Source organism: Trichoplax adhaerens, genomic scaffold (assembly GCF_000150275.1).
Source record: "Trichoplax adhaerens TRIADscaffold_2 genomic scaffold, whole genome shotgun sequence".
Lineage (NCBI taxonomy): Eukaryota > Metazoa > Placozoa > Uniplacotomia > Trichoplacea > Trichoplacidae > Trichoplax > Trichoplax adhaerens.
Genome location: NW_002060944.1, coordinates 8,580,861 through 8,600,998, shown reverse-complemented (window position 1 = coordinate 8,600,998; position 20,138 = coordinate 8,580,861). Strand labels below are relative to the sequence as shown.

The following is a 20,138-nucleotide window of genomic DNA, read 5'->3' as shown; positions in this document are numbered from 1 at the left end:
TACCTTCTTTTCGATTCTATTAAGTGTGCACAATTATATCGAACAGAATTATTCTAACCCTATCATTTACATTCTTTTCCATTTTATTAACTATATGAAATGACATAATATAGATTTAATCTAACGCAATCATTTCTTTTCTTTCTCTTTTTATCAAATGTGTAAAATTATATCAAAACAGGTTTATTCTAACGTTGTTATTTTCTATCATTCTATTTATTACCAACAGAAATCAATGCTATTGTTTATAACAACCCATCTTATACTAACTATGCAAGAATGGCCTACGATTCAGGTCGCAGGAAGTTAATTGTTGGAGCAAAGTAAGTCAATGATCAATTAAGTACGGTTGCTCAATCCTATTGACTAACTTCCTAGGTTGATCGCCTCCATTAAATCATAACGATTGAATAGGTCTAAAAAATGGATCAGCAATGATCCCTTTATTCGCATTTTAACCTTTGTGAATATTCTAATCGTCTTTTAGAAATGCTTTCGTTAGCTTGGATACATCGGATATATCACTATCACCAAGGGTAAGCCAGGCTATTTTACTAGAATTGGATCTATTGCGATATTAACTCTAGCATCAAATAGTGCTCTACCTTTGCAAAAATGGAAAGCTTGACCTTTAGACGCTCATACAATGACCATTTATTTTTCCTATAGGTGTATCCTGTACCTGTTAATCAAGCAATTAAATCAACTTGCACAAGCGCAAGACCGACGGTAAATTATTAGACAGACAGTAAATAAAGTTATTTATTGTCTATAATCAGCAATATTGTTTTTACGTCGCTCATTGGACGATAGTTAATTAGAAAGAAATGAGATAACGTCTATTTTTTATCGTCCTTTCTACGATTGCAGTTGAAAAGCATCTTACTCTTTTAATGCAATTTCAATCACGATAAAAATCAATGTCATTAATTGAAGATATAATAAGGAACGAAAAGTCGTTCTATTCGATACAGCTAATAGGAAATAAAATCCAGACAAAATTAATTATACAACACTTATACATTAATTGATATTAAATATTCTTCTAAGCTCTAAACGGTTATTTATCTAATTAGTTTATTACATATTTGTTTGCAGAAAGTGCAACAATGCGAAAATTTCGTCCGTGTCTTACTGGTCCATGATGATACCTTATTAGTTTGTGGTACGAACGCCTACCAACCCATCTGTCAAAATCGATCGGTAAGAAAAATGTCAATAAAGGAATGAATTAATTTGGTGGTAAACAAAACTATAAATAGCACGCTATTAATTTAAAAAATTCCCGGACAAATACATTTTGCAGACATTCATTTGACTTTTAAAAATCTACGCAGACACTTTAAAAATATTCATAAAGGATTAATTAAATTAGTTAGTTTAAGTGAGTATAACGTTTGGTATACTGCGATTTTACACTATCAAAATCGACTTGAAGTAATAGTCTTGATATGCAATGAAATTCAGACTTTAAATGTTACTGTGTATCAATTATCGTAGTTTCCTGGCAGCGATGATAAATTCATATAGATATCAACATATCATAACCTTAATCCATAGATAATGTCGATATACAAAATCCTGAGAGATTTTGCTTAACAATTCGCTTCTAATTTAAATAGAAAATAGAGGTAATTTTAACCGTAGTGTATAGTGTAAAAATTTTAGCTTGGCTGTAGAAAATCCTACAAATGTAGTTCCCCAATCATCAAGAAATGGAAATTATGGCCTTAAGATATTGCATTTCGTTAAATGTAATGGCTGTAGTAAAATAGATATTTTTCAAGTATAAATCAAAGTTGACGTAAATTACGTATATGAATTCATAAGATTTTTATGTAAATTTAACTGTAAACTTTAACCTGATAATACTGATTTGATATGATCAAAAACATAAATATATCACTCTGAATGTCCAAAATCCCTCAAAATATAAAATTGTAGTCATCATCAAAATCTAAAATAACTTCCAAAATGATTTTCTTATTTGACAAATAAACAGTACTTTAGCTTCTCTCAGTTTCATATTGGGTCTACACGTTTGCTAAATAATAGTTAGAATAGATGCATTTTTCGTCTAAATACCACTACAATAGTAATGTTTATAGATGTATAGCCATATTTGCTCTCATGAATTACTGTTTTATCTTCTCACGTGTTGTATAGAGTGAAGGAATTGAGTGATTTAGATCGAATTTGAATATTGATAAATCTCAGTTAGATAATATAAACTGAAGTTATCAGCAAACTCTAATCAACTTTCTCCACTTATTGCATAATTGTAGCTATCTAATCTAGACAATATGTTGACAAATCCGCAAAATTATTACTGTCCAAGTGATCCAACCGTGGATAATGGTGCAATTGTTGACGGTAAGATACTCACAGCCTTTAAATAGTCATGAGGTGATGTTTTTATTTTTACATTGCTTTGTTAGGCTTAGTCGGATAGGATACATGCGATAGATAGTTTTACTTAGTTTATAGTTAATCACATGTTTAATATATAATGTTCATAGTTATATTTCCAATTCTATATGTATTGAGCGAAATATATATATGTATATCCTTTAAACTGAAACAGGAAACAAGATCGCCTTTAGCTATAACCATAACGGCAATCCAACGATACAGATGTCCGAATTGGAAAATGTAAACTCATATGTACGATCGGAGGTCAACAATCGTTGGTTAAACGGTAATTCATTCTACAGTATTCGGTTTAGAATGTGTAGTCATGGATGTTTTCTATGCTGCCATTGATACAGTGCGACGAATTTGATATCTTTAACTGATTTAAATATATGGAGAGCTTGTATAGTATCCTTTCTTTTTATTATACTACTAGATGCGAAATGTATATCTACTCATACTCAATATGTATTTAATATTCACAATGCTACAGTTTGTGCGTTCTTCGTACATATATCTTTAAAGACCTTGCTAAAATGGGATAAACAATTTGAAACTTACTCTTTTAATGTTATATTTAACTAGATCCTCATTATGTTGCTGAAATTTCTCTTCCTGGTGAAATTTTCTTTTTCTTCCGCGAACATGCTACAGAAGCCGAAACTGTTGAAAAAGTAAATATAGATTTAAGCATTTACAATATTACTTAAAAAAATGAATAACGCAGCTAAAAATAATGCTCCAGGCAGCAAATTGATTATAAACTTTTAGTTATAATTTTTTTCATGCTAAAATTAAACTATGATGTCAGTCAATGAATTGTGGCATAACGTTACAAAATTGACGAAAAATAAGCTATATAATTAAAAAAAATTATATAATGCACTAATAATAAAATTAAAATTTTAATTCATCATAGATGATATTTTCTCGTGTATCAAGAATATGTAAGGTGAGTAATTTTCGACGCTATTAAAATTGTTGAAAAGTTTTTGTATCCGATTCTAATTCAAGTGTAGAACTAGAAAAGTCTAACTGAGTTTAAATTAAATATGTAGAATGACCAAGGTGCTCCTAATGCTGGCTTGAGGCATATGATGACCTCCTTTCAGAAAGCGCGCTTGGACTGCTCATTACCTGGTCAATATCCTTATTACTTCAACTATATGAGTAAGTTGATTATATGTTATGTGATATATAATTATAGTATTCTGATGTACATTTTGTATGTCCTAAGGTAAGCTAATAATAATAAGCCGTGATAATAAAAATATTTCTAATATACTCGCAACATGCTATAGGGAAATCTATAGATTCAGGCTGTGCTAATAAATTCTTTAGCTACTTTTTAAAGATATTGTTCATAATGATTAATTATGATTAGCAAAATTGTAAATTTTTTTAGACTGTACTTGCAATACTTTATTACTTATTTGATAGATGTTGATTATTAATATATGATTTGATTTCAACATTTTCTAGAGCATGTACAACACATTTCAGGAACTTATAATCCCAATGGTATTCATACAAAGCGTGATTTATTCTATGGTGTCTTTACAACTGCAACGAATGGCGTTGTGACATCTTCAGCGATATGCGTTTATGATGTTAAAGCTCTCAATACTTCATTTTTTAGCGATTTTAAAGCGCAACGCTTCAATGATACAAACTCCGGACCTAAACTCGATGTTGATTCGGCATGGATCCGTCAAAAGAATCCACTTGTAGATCGTTATAGACTATGCAAGCAAAGCCCAACAACCGCAGCTGATGAAGCTAAAGTTGCTTTCAAGTATCAACTCATGTATAATCCAGTTCAACCACTAACAGGCAGACCATTATATGTTCGAACTGGCCAATTTAGTCGCATTGCAATTGATCAAGTTACAGCTAAAAGTGGTGAAGTTTACGATGTCATGTTTGTCAGTTTAGACACTGGTCATGTTGACAAAGTAGTCATGCTACTGGATTCTGCAACACGTAAATTCACGAAAGCTCACAAGATTGAAACCATAGATGTTTTGCCAAGTTATGCTAAGGGCAACAATCGCAAGATATTATCGATGGAATTGCATAAAGCCAATAGCAAATCCTATTTGTATCTTGGTACTGAAACATTAGTTGCCCAAGTGCCACTAAGTCAATGTCAACGGTATAAGAGTTGTGAGGATTGCCTTGGCATAAAGGACCCTTATTGTGGATGGAATACTCAAAGTAATCTATGCACTACTATGCCATCTAGTAATATGCAACATTGGCTACAGCGATTAGATGATAGAACTGTGGACAGTTGCCCATGTGTTAGTAGTTGTTCACTAACGGCGACTTCTGTCAGTTATACTTCGGCAGTCTTAAGCGTCTCATTAAGTGGTACAAATTGCAATAGTGGCGCAGCTTTATTACGAGATAATATAATTTATAAAAATTATACAAATCGTATTACGTCAACCAATATCCAAGTCGATAATCTATCACCTGGTAAATCGTTTACTTTTGAAATGCGTCCTTTTCAGGCGAAAACTTGCGGCAACCTGTGTAATACTAAAGTCACTACTAAAGCAGGTACACCCATTTTAAACGAATTAAGTATTCAAAATAATCGAATCAACATTAAATGGCGAGCTGTTGCTGACCTACCAACCAATAAAGCTATTTATTATCAAATCTATCGCAAAGGTGATAACTGTACTAAATTCATTCACACTACCACTACAACAGCTGAAAAGTCTCTTACCTACGAAGATGGCAATATTCGTACAAATCAGCAATACGATTATTCAGTTCGAGCATGTTATAGCAATAAAACAGAGGATTGCGTTGCAAGTCAATGGAAATCAATATCTACATCGGGTATAATCATTCCAACTGTATCTAGTATTTTTAGTTCTGTCGGAGTTACAAGTAATCCACAAGGTCAAGGTAATGGTGTCAACGTATGGTTATATGCATTTATAAGTACTGCTGGACTACTTGTTATAACAGTCATTGTGGCAATCTATCTACTATGTCGACAATCCAATAAACGTAAAACATTCTATACCGGCGAAGATAGTAAAAATGTAACTGAATTAGACACTATTACCACACCAAATACACCTGCTGCAAGTATCACTAGTACACCAATGAAGAATAATAACGCAAGTATTCAACAGTTTGTTAATTTAACGAAAAATGAAGAACTGCATCGTTCCAACAACAATTTATCCATGTCTACCAGTAATACCTTAAATTCTGTCAATGGTATACCACCTAATTACGATAAATGTATGGATAATCCTAATTTAGCTTATGAATCGATGAAGCCGGAAGATCAAGTCGATTATTCAACTAATTCGTTGAAAAGAGACCTTCCTAAAGCGTACCACAATGGCCCCTATAATTCTTTACCAGCGGAATTTCGCAAGAATGGACTAGATGGTAAACAGCAATCGACAAATGGATATGACAGCGATATCGTTGTACCAAAGCATGGTATGCATACCAATACTTTACCGCATAACATCACTAATCAAAGTGGTCGTGGTCAAAGTAGTGCTCGTAAGCAGTTATTCCATAGTTTACCTCGTGATGCATCATTAAATAGTCAAGATTATAAAATACGACGTCCAAAAAAGCTAGATTTATTACCGTTACATGATGAAGATGAATTATCCACACCTGATGATGAAACTAGATACAATAGTTTAGGTAGACAATCATCTCGTCGAGGCAATGGATCAGTCTATGATAGTAGCCCAAATGATCCACTGCCACCAAGATCACCACGAAAAAAGCAATATGATAGTATGCAATCAGCATCAGAAGATGAAATAAGATATAACAGTATGAATAGACGAACACCACGTAAGCAAAAAATTCTACCCGGTAGCAAATCCCATACCAATAGTCCAGTAGATCCACTTGCATCATCACAAAACAAATTTGGCAGTCTCAATCGTGAAATGAATCGTAGTCGTAGTTATGATCCTGAATATTCTATGGCTTCAATTTATGGTACAACACCTCGCCAGCTATCTGTACAACATAATCGAAATTATGACTATAATCCTTCTTTATCGCAAATACCATCTGATGATAATTATGAACATGGCTATCAATCAGATGGTCGAACACCACGATCAAGACGAGGCAGTAATGACTATCCTAGCTCTAACTCAAGACGTGGCAGTTTAAATCGTGATCCTTCTGTTTCTGGCACAATACCTCGTTCTAAATACGTTCGTGAATTATCAGCTGGAAATCATCGTGGCCCAGGCAATTTAGAAATATCTAGTTCAAGTTCGCATCGTAGTAGTAATCGTTCAGATGCTATGATTGGTAACAAACCAACCTTTATTTAATTGGAAATTGCGATAATATTGTATATAGATGACAAATTTACAGTATCAATTGCCTAATCCATTGCAATGTTCTCTTCATGGTTAACATGTTACTGATGAGATAAATATTATAGCAAGTAATGATGCTATGATACTGCAACTAGTTACTAGTATAAAACGAGAGGAAAGCTATCTTATGAGTAATACTCACAATGTGAATATAAATATTTATATATAACAAAATGATGTCAATGGTTATAGTAGAAGAGATTGGACGGCAATTGAAATTTGAAGCAGAATGTTTAACATAGCTAAAACTTTAATCATGATACATAATCCTTATTAAAATAACAATTTTTTTATAGAATCATTCTATTTACTAAAAGCATATACCGTTGTAAATTTAACGTAATCCAAGGATTAAATTGCTAATAATGGCCAACATCGACTTCGTTTGTGGCTGATAATTCAATTCGATGATTCAAACTGTTACAATTTCTAATATTACTTTAATAATGTCTACCAAAGATCTGCAATTTGATACTGACAACAAACAAATGCTTGTCATTTTTCTTATAATGGATTGATATCAATTAGGCACTCTAATGATATTTTTTATCAATTGATTATAAACTCAATGATTTAACTTCACTAGAAATCATGTTACTCTGTACGCTAATGAAATACAGCTTGTATCGCCATTTCTCTTTACTGAAGCTAATTTATCGAACGTGTATGACTTTCATCTCGTAAAAAGTGACTGTGATGTGGCTGTGTTATTGTATCAACTTGGAATTATTGGCTACTACTTCTATCATGATCTTTCACTCATGGAAATAGTACAAAAACTATATTTGAAAGGTACCGTCAGCTGAAGACTTAATTTCCACTTTTTAACTTCAGCACAAGTCCTTCATCTACCAAGGAAGGTAAATAAGTACAACATTTGAAGCTTCCTGTTGGAATCCGCCTAAATATTTACGATAAAGTAATATCATTAGGTAATGACTCAACTTACTGCTATAACAGGCGAAAATTTCATTCACTATTATTAAATTACTATCAGAAATTTATTGCTAAATTGCCGTATTACTAGATAAGTCCATAATTTGCATAGTTATTCTTTTTTGGATTAACTATGATCATGCTTTGTACCCTTACTTGAAGCAATTTTGTAACATAAAGGCTACCTTTGGTACTCACTATTAAGTACTAAGTACTATAGCATTATATAAAAGTAGCTTAGCTTAACTATGGTGGAGCTGATGATTTAAAAATAACGATTATTATCTGATTGAAATCTACTTTTCTCAATGCATTAAGTTATGGAACCTGTTGCAACTGCTATATTGAAGCCATTCTGTGAATCTATTTCGTCTCTTTTGCGGTATCAATACCATTTTTACTGCTTTAACATGTTGTTTGCTTCGGTTAAATTCTCATTTTGTTGATAAATGACAACTATGAAGAAAATTCTTATTTTGTAAAGATGATAAATTTTATTTGCTGTATTGATCATGTCTGATTGCATTATTACTGTCATTACTTCAATTAAAAAAGGAAATCAATATTTATCAGTTCATCGTCCTGGACAATAATTTGATCAACATTCTTTGAATTTGAACGGTTTAAATATTTAATTGAAATCGTACATTGGATAAAATGTACTATTGAAGGTGAATTCAGAACGATGTGTATAATGCTGAAATATGAAATCATCTGCAATCTTTTGCTGTGATGGCATCTATTTATATGAAATGATGCATTGTTAATCTGCATAGTAACATTCCATTTTTTTTTTAAATATCATCATCATGTAACTATGGTATTTTTCCATAACTTGGATATGACAAGTATTTTGATCATTATGTTTTGCTAACGTTGTTAATTTAAAGTCGCAGTTAGTGAAGTTAATCTGTTGATGTTTAACGTGCACCTGTATATATTAATATGCTGGCCATTCCTGTCGACAATTTATGTGTTGTACTGTCCGATTTTTGTTGCTGTTATTGATATTAGAATTCTTGCAGAATTGTTGATAACATGGTTATAGTTTTAACTAGTTGATGTAATGAGTTACTCTTATTTTATGAGTGCACCTAATCTATCTCTTAATTGTTACGAAATTCATTCCATTCAAGAATCAATCCATTATTTTGATTAATTACTATTGTAATCATTGATTAATTCCTAGATTGAAAAAAATCATTTTGTTGATGTTGTTGACAGCAAGCTAAGCTTGCCATGATTAACGGATAATTTTGTTACGAGTTCACCGGTTTATGACAATTGCCATACATGTTTGTGAAATAATTACGCCATGACTTGGAATAATTTAGCTAAGTTAATGTTCATTATTGTCAAATGCAATACAGTTTCGACTAATATTAATGAAATAAAAATTCGTTCAATGAATTGATTTGCGGTCAGGATATGCTTTTGTAATGGCAGCACTCGAAGAATATCCCACTCTTTATACTTGGTGCTTAAATACTGCTCGTGGAATCCACACTCTTGATACTTCGTTTATTATACTTACGCTTCTTTACATATACTTTACATCCTACTGTAATCTATTTCAAGAATTTCTCAAACCACAACAGTTAAGAGTCTGAGGAGGTACAGTATATCACCCCTGTCTCCTTTTCATCGGGTATATTGTAATACTCACTCCCACTTTGCATTAATCTGTATAAGTGAATCATTTCATTTGAATTCTTGTAGATATGCGGTAAATTATATGTCATTTCATTTTAACTGATTCCTACCAAGGGCCCGTAAGAATTTTCTCTTCTAAGTTCCTGCACCTGCCCTTTAACCTAGTGTATTCACTTCCATTAGCAGTATATGCGTATATATTCTACGGGGCAATGTAAGAATATTCTCTTTAGAGTCCGTTCGTGATTAGTTAGCGGACAGCTGAACGCGCACCTATAATAAAAATAAGAAACTTTCTTTACATAAGAAATAAAATACTGTATTCGGGCCTGTAGCCCTCAAATTAAACTTTTGTATGGATTCAGTAAAGAAAAAAGCTAACCCGACACAAATACTGAGAACACACAGTCATGGACTGCTCGTGGACTAGTAAAAATATTTCGTAGTCCATGACAACGTACAGTAGATCTCCTTTTAGGGTCTGTGCATCATGCTGAAACCCCATACCCGCTGCACTATGGACGACAGTACTAGAAGACTAGAAGAAGACTATGGTTGCATAAAACCGATCAAGCAGTAGCAGATAATTGTAATTAGTCAGTAGTACATTATGATCAGCAAGATAGTCGGCCCTCGTGTTTTTACCAGGGACCACTCAATTAAGATTTCTACCTCAAAAAGCCGTAACTAAAATGATCCAAAATTTTCCTATATTTAACAAACACAGTGTAAGGGGAAAATTTTAGTTACAATTTTTAAGGGGGAAATTCTTAGTTGAATAATCGTTTTTGCTGTACCTTATTGTATGTACAGTATATACTGCCCTTCTCTTTCAACCTTATTAACTTAACTTAATTCAAGAAGTTTCTGATGTACTGCAGAGTCTGATAGAGTTTCATCGTGATACACGGTTCAGTAACACAAACTGGTACTGCGCGCAGTACAGTCACACCAAGGACTTTGAAACAAGAAAATTCATTGACTTACAGTAGACCGTTCAGAATTCTATACTGAATCGTCTCAAACGATAGTATTTAGGGTTTTACTTATTTGAGACGTTTCAGTATAAAATTTTGAATAGCAGAATTCTATACTGAATCGTCTCAAACGATGATATTTAGGGTTTTACTTATTTGAGACGTTTCAGTATAAAATTCTGAATAGCAGAATTTTATAATGAATCGTCTTAAATGCTGGTATTAGGGTTTTACTTATTTAAGACGTTTCAGTATAAAATTTTGAATAGCAGAATTTTATACTGAATCGTCTCAAACGATGGTATTTAGGATTTTACTTATTTGAGACGTTTCAGTATAAAATTTTGAATAGCAGAATTCTATAATGAATCGTCTCAAACGATGGTATTTAGGGTTTTACACTTTTACTTATTGGAGACGCTTCAGCATAAAATTCTGAACATCAAGTTAAAAATCTGAACAGTCCATAGTCCATGCTACTGTACTGTACAGTCATGGATAGACGGACTATTCGAAAAAGACCTACGCTTGGACGGGCAGATATTTTCGGCCTCATCTCGTCGCCAAATACTTCGTCATCACAGTACTTCCGTATGCAGACGATCGATTTTGAATGCTTAGAAGTAATTATATAAGATCGTATGTTGAATGTTATTTAAATCAGTGCCAGTGATTTTAGAAATTACAGACAAGGAAAATCCCTACTAACTAGGCCTTTTTTCGACGGCCACATTTCTCATAGGGTAAAAACAGTCCGTCTCTCCGACGGATTGATGAGTCCACACGGTCGTCTCCTACAGTATTAGTACTGTACACCGGGTAGTTGAGTAGTCCCCGTAAGTACTATACAGTACTGTACAGTACAGTACTTGCAGGGACAGCTGCTTGTAAGAGAAAGTTTCCTTTGTAAGTCTCGATAGAGTACAGTACATCTTACCGTAAAGTTTATACTGTAAGTCATGTGATTGTACTGTACATGCACGTGACGTACCCACATAGCCACCTTGTGTTCCAGCGTTGACTCCAGCGAGGTTTTTCAAACTTGAAATCGACGATCCAACGCCATTTTTGCACTCTTTTGAAGGCATGTTGAGCGTTTATTTTGCCATTAACTAGAGAAAAATTGGCCACTTTATTCATCGAAGTACAGCCAACACCCTACTTGAACCAAGGACGATATAAACTACGGTAAATCGCACGCATACTGGCATTAAACGATCTGTTTCAAGAATCCACTGCTAAAAAAAGGTTGCACTCCGCTGTAGCCTGGCAGGGGTGGATCAATCTGCGGAAAATTAACTTCATCGACTTGGAATAAAAGCTTGACAATGTCTTCGTATCCAAACCCTTTCATGGAATGGCACCCTCTCGGAGAGCTATATTATCGGTATGTTAAATGGTAGATAGGTATCGAATGCGAGTTGAACTACCAGTCTACTCTAAGCACAAATGAACATTATCGCATGATTGATTATGTACTGTACTGTAGCCAGCTGAGTGGATGACGTTATTGGAGTATCGGTTATTCTAAGCGTACACCAATCCAGTTTAATCTTATTCCTAAAAAGGCTTTTACATGCGGTAAAATCAATCTTCATAAAGTAATTAATCATTTCTCTCAATTCTTCATTGCATCGTCTACAATAGTATAACAGAAATATATCAAATGAGCTGGGGAAGTCTCGATTTATCACACTACCGAATTGCTATTGCTCCTCTTGGTGGTCCAATTGGTGAGTCGATATCATCGTACAGCACCGTACCCTACAGTATACATAGTTTTTTTTTCTATTGCTGCTGCAATGACGGATAGAAAATTTGGTTGATTATAATAGAATAAATTGGATAACATCATGATTAATCCACGTTTAGTGCAAAATTCTTCATCCAAATGATTGCAGTGTCTATAGCTGCTTTTCACTAATTGAATAACAGTCTATCCGTCATGTCATAAATCAGTGCAAGCATCAATAGGCTAAATACAATTTCTTTGTTGGTAGCTCTCCTCATTAAAGACAGGAAAGGTGCACCTTCTACAAGGCAAATCATTTCTATCGTTTCTGCTAGTGGCCAGAAAATATCAATTGATAATACCGCTAAGGTGAGTACAACAAGAACGATCAATACTATACGCGTAGCAAACTAATAACATGATAAATCATAGCAATCTGTCCAGCTACAGATAAACTAATTTTGATTTTGTGCTACAATATTGATAAAGGTAATCGAGGGAAAAATTGTTACTATGGGATGGAGTTATAGTGAAGAACTTATTTGTATACTTGATGCTGGTATCGCTTTAGTTTTTGATTTATTTGGTACACAAATTGACTCTATCCATCTTGGACAGGTTAGTAATAAAAGTACAGATAATGCTTTGCTATCCTGCCTCAACGTTGTATACCTAAAAAACAATAACTATAATATTGTTGCTGCCATGTTATAGTAGTTCCAGGATATTATATGTACAGTACAATATACCGTACGCATGTATTGCTATCATAAACAAGTTCTTCTATGGTTATACAGGAAGCGAAAGAAATGAAAATTGTGGATGCTAAACTATTTCTGCATGATAACGTAGCCGGCATAGTCGTACTAACGACAAACTATAGATTTTATACTATAAGCAATATTCAAAACAAAGCTTGTAGACGGTGTCAAGATCCTCCTGGTAAAGATTAGTAAAATAGACAATGATTAAAAAATTGTAACTTTCGGTGATTAAATATAAATGCTATTTACGTAAATCAATCTACCAAATTTCTTTGATACAGGATTGGACTTTACACCTAGTAGTTGGGTCGTCTTATGTATAGATCGCTCAACAAAAATTGTTATTGCCATTAATACCGATCTATATTTAAGCGGTGTAGCAGATATTGTTAAACTGGTAAGCCTCTGCTGTGATAAATTTTCGCAATAACGAACTTGTCAATGATAGGATATAAAATTATAACTAATTCCTTTTTCTCTCCAATGTAGCAACTGCAAGGTATTACCGGACAAATCAATTATAATTCTATTACATTGATGGCCACTTCGACATCATATAAGTATATCTCTTTAATTACCGATACTGGCCACTTATGGATCGGATCTACTGATTTTAGAGTATGTTCTAACATCTCCATGCGACATAAATTTATAACAATACTGTATATCTCAATGAAAATCACCATTGTTTTACGTAAACTGACTTGAGTTATGAAATTGGAGCTGAATATAGTGTAGTGAATTAGCATATTCTTTTAGTTTCATTAATTGTATATTAACCGTTACATCAATTTTAAATTGTAGAATTGTTATGGTATATTCGATACTAATACTCAAACGGTGCCGCTAGATATGATATGGTAAGACTGATTGCCTATGAATAGTAGCTTATACGATGATGTATTTAATCGAGTAAACCTTACGGTATCATCAATACTTAAAGTATGCCTTCACTAAAAATGTAGGTGTGGTGCCGGCGCTGTTGTCTTAAATTGGGGGGATGAACTGCAGATTGTTGGGCCTCATCGTGAAAGTGTTACATATCCTTTCATACATTGACATGAATTGTATTGATATTAATGCCATTTATTAATTTCCTTATGAGCCTTAACTGTTCAAACTTTACCATTAATTGGCTCAGCCTGTTTAACGGCTGATATCGATGGTGTTAGAATTGTGACGACGGATACGCATGAACTTTTACATGAAGTGCCATGTAAGAAGAAAATTTTTTGTTTTTGCACTTTTCGTATTACATTTACATCTTCATAGAACAGTATTTTCAACTTACTGTATATCTTTAATGTCAAATACGTAGTGGAAACCGAAGAAGTATTCAAAGTTGGTTCTGCAGCGTCAGGCGCAATGTTGCTAGATGCCATGAAGGAATATGAGGTTAATAGTAATAGGATAGCCTAATTGAGAACTCTATGCTCACTACTAACGTACTTAAATAATAAATTATAGAAAGGAAGTTCCAAAGCTGATGAATATGTTAGAATTATAAAGACTAACGGTACACTCGGTGATGCAATAGAACAGTGTATCAAGGTTGCTGGATTGGAATATGATCCGCTGACTCAAAGAATGCTTCTAAAGGTATTTTTATTAATAGTTGACTATTTATAAAAGATCACATTCCTGATTTTACTTGCTATTCATCTTCTTAATATAGGCCGCGTCATTTGGGAAAAGTTTTATGGATCAATACTCTCCTCAAAGTTTTGTTAATATGTCCCAAATATTGCGGATCCTAAATAATATAAGACACTACAAAATTGGAATACCAATTACTCTCAAACAGTATCTTTCTAATCCTTGTTCTAGCTTAATTTAAGTAGACGCTATTTAAAATATACCGAATCGATTAAATTACCTTAACATAAATTCTTCAACAGATTTGAGTATTTAACTCTTCCTGTCTTGATTGACAGGTAGGCTGTTTATTATTCCCGTAAGCGATTTCTCTTATCGTCCTTTCAACTAGCCATTAATTATATTGGTATCGTCTCTCTTGTTAGGCTGATACTACGAGAGCATTATGCATTAGCATTGCATATCTGTGATTACCTTCGTATACCAGGAGATGAAGGGAAATGTCGGATATTGTCGCATTGGGCATGCAAAAAAGTAACAACTTAATTGACAAGCTACACTCAAATTACCAACAAGTTAATTCGAAGTAATTTTAATCTGTAATGTAGGTAAAGCAAAAGAACACTGACGATAAAGATATCGCTAAAGCTATCGCAAATAAATTGAACGACGTCACTGGAATTTCGTATGCAACTATTGCTGCTGAAGCGAAATCAGTAGGGAGATATGAATTAGCTATTAAGGTAATGTTGCACTACTCATTACAACATACTTACGTTCACTTCCGTTACCACCTAATATTGCCTGACAGACACCCCTTAACGTATCATTAATAGCTATTAGATTTCGAACCCAGAGCTAACGAACAGGTTCCGTTATTAATGAAAATGAAGAAAGAAGATATAGCCTTAAATAAAGCCATTGAAAGTGGTGACTCAGACCTCAGTATGCCGATTGTCGTTGCCTGTCAGCTTATTATGTAGCCTAATCACTAACGTTGTTATTACAATTTATTGTGTTTACAGTCTATATGGCTATTTTTCATCTGAAGGGTACTCTACAACTAGGGGAATTTTTTAGAACAATCCATAAAATGCCTGTAGCGCTAAAATTGTTCGAAAAGGTAGGCCTAATGTTGTTATCAACATAGTGATGCCTACACATGACTTTGTAGCTATTACGAAAATGTTTTACAGTACTTATGATAGCCCTTGTATTATTGTTTTAGTACTGCCGAGAGATAAATGATCACAGGTTATTAATGGACGTTGCCAAACAATTTGATGACTTTCAGAAAGCAGGAATCTATGTTGCCCAAAGTAGTTATAAGACAAATGTAAGAATGAAAGCATTTTATCTCCATAAGGAAAGCTGTAATGGCCCTAAATTTTACTAATATCTGTATTAGAATGCTGAAGATAGAATTGATAAATTAAATGAAGCAGCACGTGCGTTTAGCGCAGCGGATAGGCCAATATGTAAGAGATCTACCGAAGATCAAATTAACTTGTTGCGACTTCAGTCGGTAATGGAAACTGATCTTGGTCAACCGTTTGTCGAAATGTCTCTGAATGAAACTGCATATCAGGTAATTATAATTCCTAAGATATCTAGCGCTATTATTGTCATCTTGATGATGAATAACTTACCAGACTGAAATATGGTGGATAAAATTTTTATTTACTGATTTAATGAGACTGAGAGATGCTAAAATTCTGATTAATGGAAATGATAGCAGGAGCACCAACTAACTGATTATATCGATACATGTTTTTTACTTGTTAGCTTATCTTTTTGGGTCGACTAAAGTTGGCAGATAAATTAAAGAAAGATTTTAAAATTCCCGATCGGAGGTATACATCAATATAATATTGATGCAGTCTATTAATTGGGATTGTCGTAGGTAAAAAACAAACAATTTTGTGCAAAAACTTTTAGATATTGGTGGATTAAAATTCGAGCCCTTGCGCAATCACGAAGCTGGGACGAGCTTGAAAGATTTTCTAAAAGTAAAAAGTCTCCTATTGGTTATGAGGTACTGCGTTGTTCATACTGTAATATGAAGAAAGCTTAGATATAGCCAATTACTGAGCATGTTCTCTTTAATATCCTCATGGAATCCTGTAGCCGTTCGTTGATGCCTGCATAAATAGCCATAAAAATGCAACGGAAGCATGCAAATATATAGAACGTGTTCCACTCAGTAAACAAGCGAAATGTTACATCAAGATCGGGTTAGTTTACGAAAGAATCTCAGTTTACATCCACTCTCAATAAAATTATTAAAAATGGAATACAGAAATTGTAAAATTTAACTGAAATGTTTTATATATTGTTACAAAATAAATAGGGATTATGATAAGGCAGCCGACTGCGCATTTCAGCAGAGAAATGTTGAAGACCTGACTTTTCTGAGAACGAAAGTTGGAATTAACAATCGTAGTCAATTCGAACGCATTAGTACAATGTTAGTACAACTTAAAGGCTAAGAATATCCACTACATCAAGTCTTTATAGATAAAAATTTGAGAGAATTTTGTTGCAATATTTAAGACTGCATAGGGCATTGCGGAAAGAAAAGATTTATATTGTTATTGCGCTGTTGTAACATTGAAAATCATGTTAATTTCCGATAAATTTTGTCAATTTTTAAAGTTGTAGATAGTGTTGATATTATTCCGCACTGTAAGTATAATTCTGTTGCGATAGCAAATAAGTTAAGATTCTTTGAAACTTTATTTATGAGAATATGCTGTAAGATTATGAACATAGCAGAACAGCGGATTGATTGCATGTGCAAAACTAATCTGGAATGAATAATGATTCACCTTTACAAAAGTTGTTATATTATTCACTCCTGCTGTTGAAGTCTTGACCATCTAAAACCACATCGAATTTTATTTTTATAATGTTTTAATTTCGTTGTAGCTAGTATTACTAGCAACTGTGCACCATCGTTTTAGAAACGATATATTGATTAATGTTGATCTACAGATCAAAATTTACAGTATAAGAAATTAATGTACAAAAACATCCCAGAATGAATTTATTCTGGACTTGATTCAAATCAATATTCCTCTCTATTTGCATTTGCTATGGAAATAAAATGTCTCATATAATTTAGATGAAGATTTAATATCAAATAACTTCGACACAATTCACTAGTGTCTAGTATATAGCATAGACTGAATTCAACTTCGAGCTGAGAAGACATTCTGTTTATAAATACATACGTATAGTTTACGGATTTTTTTACCCTAACACATAGCTACTGTAATTACTGTAGCTGGAATCATAATACAACAATTTCATTACTGTATATCGACAGTACACACGGGGCGTACTTGAAATACTGTCTGTCACTGAACTAATTAATTAGCGATTGCAGCTAAATCTAATTTCCTCTTGACGTAATGTGATCGGCATACTGGGCAAACTTTTGTAGCTTGTATTGAAAATTCTTCAAACGCCTCCAAGCATACTTGATGGAATATATGAGAGCAGGATAGAATGACAAGCTGTTTGCTATTTCCGTTTTTACTTTTGCTTGTGGAAGCTCTAGGCTTTTCGATAGGCGCAATACAAATTGGGCACTCTAAGGTACTCCTCCGAAGAGCCTATCAATCCAACATAAAGAACATATATCAAAAATAATATTTTCAACAAGAGATGATCAATATTATTTTATGATAGCCATTTGCAAATCATTGCCTACTTACTTGTACTTGTATTTTTTTCCATTCATTCTCATTTAAGCGTGCATCGTATGATGTATCTGCCAAACTGGTAATTAATAGAATTGAAAGGAGTTGCAAATATGCTGAGATCTTAACAAGTAATATCATCATCAGTGTTATGAAGCAATAATCATGAATTTACCTCATAATTTGCCGACTAGCAGCAACAGATGAATCAATATCCGCAAGAAAAGCGTCGACATCTGTGTTTACGGATGATACCAAAGTATCTGTGATTTCTGCAAGCTAGATAACAAAGCAAGTATTATTGTGTATCATTGCAAAATTGATGTTATTATCCTTCCAGGATTATGAAATAACAAGAATATAAATCCAACACGTTGGTATGGTCATACCTTTGCTTGAAAAAATTTTTGCCGTAACAAGGGATTTTTTGGAGGCATAGTTCTTCTGAGGTTGGCGTACCATTTTCTTACGACATATCCCCTCCAAGCTGACTGTATCTTGATCGCACATTTAACTCGATTTATTTTGGAACCCTCATAAATAACGCGTTTTTGGTATTCTACCTTGCGACACATAGGACAAGTTTTTCGACCACTAAACTTTTCGTACGATTCTAGACAGGTCTATGGAGTAATTAAAATGCGTGATATATCCACATAATGTTTATGATTCACTCACAAGTAGTACATTATAAATTGTCTATAAATATCAAGATTTATGCTTTTATGTTACCCGATGAAAGACATGAGAGCAAGAAAGCAAAATCTAAATAAAGAGATAAAAGATTTTTAATTCGTTAACAAGGTGAATAATACTGACATAAAAAATGCTACCTACCTGTTGTTGATTTCCAAAGTGTTCCTGACAAATTGGACAGGGTAATGAAGAATCTTGTCGTTCATTTGATTTGTCTTTTAGTCTAGCCCATTCTTCTTCCGTTAAGGGCTTGTTAGGAGTATCAATAATTCCAAATTTTTGTGCTAGTATAAAATGAAAGGTTCAATTTAATTTGAAAATCCAAAATAAGGGCTAACTTATAAATATTAGCTCATGAAATAAAATCTTAATTTATAGTTGTACTTGCTGTGAAGGTACAGATAAGATAACTTGGATAAAGTCTAGATCATATTTACTATATTTAGCCGTGAATAATGACTACATCTGTGAGGATGCAACATAGGTTATAATAGCAATAGTGATGCAATAATGGCACAGATTATATGATAAAGAGTATGGTTTAATTATACTAAATTTCTAACAGTACAAAAATAGTTTTAATAATAAATCATTTACCTAAAGTAAGGGGTTTACTTCTCGATTCGATTACATATTCCTTCTCATGGCTTGCCGTATTTAGTGTCTTTTTAGGTGTCGGTTTTTTAACCCCGGTATCAATCTTAGAAACCGCCTTTGTTTTCCTGGTAGACTTTTTCGGGCTTACATAAGATTTTCTGTTATTCAAGGGATCGTTTAATGATAATGATCGAACAAGGTGATCTTGTAGAGCAACAGCAGTCCACGTAAGGTTATCTTTCTATTAACAATAAAGTTACATTATTGTTCAATTTACAGCTTTAACAGGAATGATTACGAGCATATTCATTAACTATATCTACTTATGCTAGCTATGGTCAGACGAACGCTGCATACGACCTAGCGGTAGAATCATTAGCTGGATTGAAAGGAATTGATAGACTGTCTTATTACTACCTACGATGTAGCTCCACTCATTAATAATTGTCATCATTATCATCAGAACTACTACTATATATTGATCAGTTAGTTTGAGTACGATGTAAAGCATATCACAAGTTCAGTAGCTGTTCCCTTAGATTACTAGGGATCATCAGTTATATAATTATTAATTAATAAACGTAAACTTATCAAACGATTGATAAATTGCCACATTCTACATCCCTATGGCACTTATCTTAATGTCTTTAGCTTAATCAACCCTTTGGTATTACAATCAT

At 33.3% G+C, this 20,138-nt stretch overlaps 3 protein-coding genes across 3 annotated transcripts; 2 read left to right on the top strand and 1 right to left on the bottom strand.

The window, feature by feature from the left end:
- Positions 1 to 279: 279 nt before the first annotated feature.
- Positions 280 to 7,146, top strand: TRIADDRAFT_53879 (uncharacterized protein; the record flags this gene model as incomplete). The annotated part of the gene is made up of 11 exons (XM_002110130.1): positions 280 to 323; positions 488 to 536; positions 670 to 729; positions 1,099 to 1,203; positions 2,286 to 2,373; positions 2,585 to 2,698; positions 2,998 to 3,086; positions 3,332 to 3,364; positions 3,471 to 3,582; positions 3,895 to 6,732; positions 7,100 to 7,146. 11 exons carry the CDS (start codon positions 280 to 282, stop codon positions 7,144 to 7,146), a joined length of 3,579 nt encoding a protein of 1,192 aa, XP_002110166.1.
- A 5,453-nt stretch (positions 7,147 to 12,599) lies between these two features.
- TRIADDRAFT_20725 (uncharacterized protein) lies at positions 12,600 to 16,738 on the top strand (the record flags this gene model as incomplete). The annotated part of the gene is made up of 20 exons (XM_002110129.1): positions 12,600 to 12,719; positions 12,899 to 13,043; positions 13,147 to 13,262; positions 13,355 to 13,483; positions 13,670 to 13,725; positions 13,831 to 13,892; positions 13,971 to 14,081; positions 14,184 to 14,260; positions 14,333 to 14,464; positions 14,541 to 14,668; positions 14,764 to 14,799; positions 14,887 to 14,995; positions 15,070 to 15,204; positions 15,298 to 15,406; positions 15,487 to 15,584; positions 15,690 to 15,797; positions 15,870 to 16,049; positions 16,247 to 16,314; positions 16,400 to 16,496; positions 16,589 to 16,738. Coding segments are annotated over 20 exons (2,166 nt in total), but the record flags the coding sequence as incomplete, so codon positions are not given.
- Positions 16,739 to 17,832: 1,094 nt separating this feature from the next.
- On the bottom strand, positions 17,833 to 19,678 carry TRIADDRAFT_20747 (uncharacterized protein; the record flags this gene model as incomplete). The annotated part of the gene is made up of 7 exons (XM_002109614.1): positions 17,833 to 18,078; positions 18,181 to 18,244; positions 18,341 to 18,444; positions 18,555 to 18,788; positions 18,898 to 18,930; positions 19,003 to 19,145; positions 19,459 to 19,678. Coding segments are annotated over 7 exons (1,044 nt in total), but the record flags the coding sequence as incomplete, so codon positions are not given.
- Between the last annotated feature and the right edge of the window lie 460 nt (positions 19,679 to 20,138).